The sequence below is a fragment of the Entelurus aequoreus genome, linkage group LG06 (assembly GCF_033978785.1).
Source record: "Entelurus aequoreus isolate RoL-2023_Sb linkage group LG06, RoL_Eaeq_v1.1, whole genome shotgun sequence".
NCBI classification, from domain to species: Eukaryota; Metazoa; Chordata; class Actinopteri; order Syngnathiformes; family Syngnathidae; genus Entelurus; species Entelurus aequoreus.
The window spans coordinates 50,809,141-50,814,893 of NC_084736.1; the positions used below are offsets into that span (position 1 = coordinate 50,809,141).

General features: G+C 42.3%; 1 protein-coding gene across 1 annotated transcript; it reads left to right on the plus strand.

The window, feature by feature from the left end:
* The first annotated feature begins 798 nt into the window (after positions 1 to 798).
* Positions 799 to 4,741, plus strand: LOC133651590 (cytochrome c oxidase subunit 7C, mitochondrial). Its single transcript, XM_062049570.1, has 3 exons — positions 799 to 957; positions 4,334 to 4,463; positions 4,651 to 4,741. Exons 1-2 carry the CDS (start codon positions 883 to 885, stop codon positions 4,448 to 4,450), a joined length of 192 nt encoding a protein of 63 aa, XP_061905554.1. The 5' UTR covers positions 799 to 882; the 3' UTR covers positions 4,451 to 4,463; positions 4,651 to 4,741.
* The last annotated feature ends 1,012 nt before the right edge of the window (positions 4,742 to 5,753 follow it).

Genomic DNA, 5,753 nt, shown 5'->3' on the forward strand with positions numbered 1-5,753 from the left:
TCCATAGTTTAGTTAGCTGAGGTATATAATGTACAGTGTATTTTGTCAACAACTGTATGTGTGTAACATATTTTTAGTGCTGAGCATTCATAGAACTCTGCTGCGAAGACACACTGTGTGAGGCTCGTCTCATAACCCCGCCTCCTGGTGCCAAGCACCTCCGCCGCAGAACGCACCGCCCGACGGGAGCGCCGCGGCCACACCAGCCAAAGCCCACACCCAAACCCTCCACGTGCAAGACCGAATCCACCCAAAAAAAGTCACTTAACAAGAAGCCAAAAAGTGCAAAAACAACAATGCTCGCGCTGCAGGAGCCACGCCCCCCACCCAACCACGCCCCCCACCTCCCGATATTGGAGGTCTCAAGGTTGGCAAGTATGAAGATCTAAATATGATAGTAAAATAAACACCTACTCCTAAGTACACCTCCTAAATTGATGCATTAAATTAAATTAGTGTCAAGTAGAACTTTTTTATTTCATGAATTACATCACAATGTCGCAACATTGAAAGCTAGAGCGAGCAGCAAATGAACTACATTTCCCAAGAGCTCTCGCGTTTCCCAGCATGCCACGCGACCGCCAAGCGTTCTGCTCACAGAAACAAGAAGGTAAAATAAACACCACCCCTCCTATGGACAGACACCCCATAAAACAATGCATTAAATCCAATTATTTACTAATATAATCGTTTTGTTTTATGAATTACATTACAATGTCGCTAAATTGGGAGCTAACGCGATTAGCCTTTGAACTACATTTCCCAAGAGTGCCAGCGTTTCCCAGCATGCCACGCGCCTGCCAAGCAATGCGCATACTCCAGTTTCTCTCCCACAGAAACAAGAAGGTCGCAACTCTAGCCCCGAAGTAAAAAGGCAAAATCATGTTCGGACAAGCTGTTAGGCGGTTCACAACGTCTGCTGTTCGTGCTTCACACTATGGCGAAGGACCAGGACAGGTAAGACTATGGATACAAAGCAAAGTTATAAGGTTAGATGAGGTACATTTGAATGGCGGCCTGGTATATGGCTGAATGCTAACATGGAGGTCACGCTAACACACTTCCTAACATCACGGTTATAATCACGGCGCCCAAGCACTGTAAGTTATTGCTTTTTCATATCATTGAAATTAAATTGCAATGGTTGGAGATAGTGAACCTTTTGTTAGTTTGACAGGCTGCGTCTTGTTGGTCTTAGCTTTGCGGCTAACCTACCTATTTAACACTGTTTCTAAATAACACTTGTTTGTGTCAGCTTTGCGGTTAAACTAGCTATTTAACGCACATGGAGTGGTACAAAACAAAGCTAACACCGCTTTATTTATACATACTCATTATAACTTTTGCGTCTTTGTGAATATTCTGTACATTAAAGGCCTACTGAAATGACATTTTCTTATTTAAACGGGGATAGCAGATACATTCTATGTGTCATACTTGATTATTTCACGATATTGCCGTATTTTTGCTGAAAAGATTTAGTAGAGAACATTGACGATAAAGTTTGCAACTTTTGGTCGCTGATTAAAAAAAAAGCCTTGCCTGTACCGGAAGTAGCGTGACGTCGCAGGTGGAAGGGCTCCTCACATTTCCCCATTGTTTACACCAGCAGCGAGAGCGATTCGGACCAAGAAAGCAATGATTACCCTATTAATTTTAGCGAGGATGAAAGATTTGTGGGTGAGGAACGTGAGAGTGAAGGACTAGAGTGCAGTGCAGGACATATCTTTTTTCGCTCTGACCGTAACTTAGTGTGGAATCCAATGAGCCCTTGTACCTTTCTCCTTTTTCTATTGTGGATCACGTATTTGTATTTTAAACCACCTCGGATACTATATCCTCTTGGAAATGAGAGTCGAGAACGCGAAATGGACATTCACAGTGACTTTTATCTCCACGACAATTCATCTGTGAAGCACTTTAGTTACGGAGCTAACGTGATAGCATCGTGCTTAAATGCAGATAGAAACAAAAGTAATAAGCCCCTGACTGGAAGGATAGACAGAAGATCAACAATACTACTATCAGGAGACACCAAACCAAACACTGGGCCTGTAACCACACGGTTAATGCTGTACCGCCTGTCGAAGCCTAGCAATGCTGTTGCTAACGAGGCCATTGAAGCTAACTTAGCTACGGGACCTCGTCAGAACTATGCTAAAAACATTAGCTATCCACCTACGCCAGCCCTCATCTGCTCATCAACACCCGTGCTCACCTGCGTTCCAGCGATCAACGGCGCGACGAAGGACTTCACCCGATCATCGATGCGGTCGGCTGCTAGCGTCGGATAGCGCGTCTGCTATCCAACTCAAAGTCCTCCTGGTTGTGTTGCTGCAGCCGGCCGCTAATACACCGATCCCACCTACAGCTTTCTTCTTTGCAGTCTCCATTGTTCATTAAACAAATTGCAAAAGATTCACCAACACAGATGTCCAGAATACTGTGGAATTTTGCGATGAAAACAGAGCTGTTTGTATTGGGATACAATGTGTCCGAATACTTCCGCTTCAACCATTGACGTCACGCGCAAACGTCATATCTAGACGTTTTCAACCAGAAGTTTCCCGGGAAATTTAAAATTGCACTTTATAAGTTAACCCGGCCGTATTGGCATGTGTTGCAATGTTAAGATTTCATCATTGATATATAAACTATCAGACTGCGTGGTCGGTAGTAGTGGGTTTCAGTAGGCCTTTAAGTTGGTTTTGGGTGGACATTGGGAAATTGGTCAATTAGCATGTGTTCACCAGGCGTGTTATGTAACATAAACTGTTATTATGCATACATATATACTATAGCAGACCTGGGCATTGTGCGGCCCGCGGGCCGCATCCGGCCCTTTGTACGTCCCTGTCCGGCCCGCGTGAGGCCAATTATAAATTACAAAATAAATTTTAAAAAGCATCTATTTCGAGTGTGCAATACAACGGTGCTGCTTTTGTTTTGAAAAGCGTTATTTGTATTACTTCCGTGTGGACGTATGCTCGTGCGCGCAGCGGCAATCTCAAATTACAAAATAAATTTAAAAAAACATCTTTGTCGTGCGTGCAATACAACTGTGCTGCTTTTATTTTGAAAAGTGTTATTGTGCATATGTCCTGTGAGGGAAGGCGCACAGCGACTAAAAAGAGAAAAGTTGATGACGAATGGCGTGTTTTCAACAAGACAAGTAAAGGTAAAGCTGTGTGCTTATTTGTGGTACACACGTTGCTGTGTTTAAAGAATATAGTGTAACGACCTGCTGAAGTAGATGTTGTCTTCTTGAGTTGCGTAAATGAGGAGTGAGGAGACGTGCGTGTGGAAGGAACGAGATAAGTTGAGCTGTGTTAGTATAGCTTGCTCAATAAAAGTTTAAAAAGAGCGTCAGACTTGATGTGCACTTCTTCTGGACGCTACAATTGGTGGCAGAAGTAAAACTTTGCGCATACTGCACTGTTTGTGTGCTACGTCATCGGGAGGTACGTGCCACGTGAGGAGCTCGCCGCAAAGAGAGAGAGAGAGACAGAGAGAGAGAGAGAGAGCGTTTACAGGTGCAGCCACGCTGCTTGCCACGGGGGGAATTCCGCCCTCAATGAAGACTCCCAGGTTTGATGGCAAGGCGAACTGTGAGGCATTTCATCCCACTTCTGACATCAATTGTAGCGTCCAGAAGAAGTGCACACCAAGTCTGATGCACTTTTTAAACTTTTATTGAGCATGCTATACTAACACAGCTCAACTTATCTCGTTCTTTCCAAAAGGAAAACCAATCCTCACTCCTCATTTCCGCAACAGCAACGCTTCCTCCTTCTTCGCCAATCACCTTACAGGCGTGCTACGTTCACAATGTTTTCTTATCTGGTTAAATAAAGGTTTTACAACAAAGAGGATGCAGGATAAAGTGACAGAAATTGAAATTTTTGTATTGTAATATACATCAGGAAGTGTTGTGTAAGAAAGTGTTAAAAATAAATCCATCAAAAGCCATCTGCTTTTGTATAAAGATAAGTTAGGTTAAATGAAAATATTATTATTATTATTATCTATCTTACGGTATATGAAAAATAATTTGAGCAAAATTTAATTGAAATATTGTCAGTGTGGCCCCCCAGCAGTGCTCAGGTTGCTCATGCGGCCCCCGGTAAAAATTAATTGCCCACCCCTGTACTATAGCCTCACAAATAACAATACAGGGTTTTAATTTCCTGTTGTGTTCTTTGCAACTTCCCTTCTTTGGTTTGTACAACTTAAACATACTGCTTTTAATGTTCCCCAAGTTTCACCTTAAATGTATTTTATTTATATTTGTTTAACTTGACTGACTTGCTGTTAAACTCTTGTGCTTTGAAAGAACCTTCCGTTTTCCGTGGAGAACAAGTGGCGTCTGCTGGGCATGATGGTGGTGTTCTTCGGCAGCGGCTTTGCATTCCCCTTCATCGTCGTCAGACATCAGCTCCTGAAGAAGTAAAATGTCATCTGAGGTAATTAGAAAACCCGCATTCATATAGTATACTGTACTTGTCTTTGATAAAATATCACTATTGTATTTTTTGTTAACTGCAGCCTTTGCCAAGTTTGGTTGAATTAGCGATTAGCAGCATTGACATATATAATTGTGTAATTTAGTATAACGTGCAAGTCCTCATGGTAATTTTCCTCCATTTGCAGGTCGTCAGCAGGAACATATTTAATCATCAGATGTTTGCGGAACAATGGGGATCTGTTAGCAGTCTTTGTAAATAAAAGTACCTCAACTATGGCCGTGCGTATTCTATTTTGTCTACAACATTGCTGTTCAATATTAGAAAAAATTGCCACTTTTGTACACATTATAAAAAACAATCTTGAGACTGAGCGCAGTCGTGTGTATAACACAGGTCAGCATTTTATTCAGGTAACATTATTTTGGGGTTTTAGCTCTTAGGCTACACTCACACTGCAGGGTATGATGTCCAGTTGGTACATTTTGTGAAGTGGTTAAAATGACCAAAAACATACGTGTGTTATATGAATGTCAAATGTGAACGACGTTTGTCCAAACTTTGGTTGCACGATATAAATTTGACTAACAAGAGAGCTTTTAATACCATCGTGTAGGGCTGCACAATCAATTTAATTTTAATCGTGATTACAATTTTGGCCGCTACGATTAAATGTGGGTGATCGTCGGCGATACGAACATTTAAAAAGCAGGTTCTGCTGCATATCAAAGTACCAAAACAAAAATATCAATTAAAGCCAACCACCAGGGGCAACCGAGAGACAGTGGACTTATGTGAGGGCAAGTGAGAGGGTGACTGATCAGCTGGTCGCCTGTAACTCCCGAAAAGGTTTGGGGAAAAAAAATACATTATTACATCAGTGCTCTTCTCTCCTTTTAACGCCGGAACGCACCCGCACGATTCTAGGTTCTCTAGGTAAGCTCCCACTCGTTCCGGCAAACCCGGAAATGCTGGTGCGCGTATAAACAAACACACGCAGAAACAAGTTTCACGGCAAAGTTGCCCTGGTGTGCACGTTTAAACAAATTAATGAGGTACAGCGACAGGTTAAGCCTTAAACACTTCCCTTTTTTCCTCAACTGCCAGTGGCAGGCCGTTCATTCACACCTAGGCCTTCAGTGATGTTCTACTTAGTTCAACTTTATTAAATACTTCTCAAAATACCCTAATTTATGCTACCATATAACCACGGCTGGAGAACTACTATACAGAAACACACTTGCGCACTACTGTGTATTGAATCACCTAACCTACATCAGCTATTAACAC

Coding starts and splice junctions, on each gene's coding strand:
- LOC133651590 (XM_062049570.1), top strand. CDS start 883: ATGTTCGGACAAGCTGTTAGGCGGTTCACAACGTCTGCTGTTCGTGCT. Junction 958..4,333: donor ATGGCGAAGGACCAGGACAG/GTAAGACTATGG, acceptor GTGCTTTGAAAG/AACCTTCCGTTTTCCGTGGA.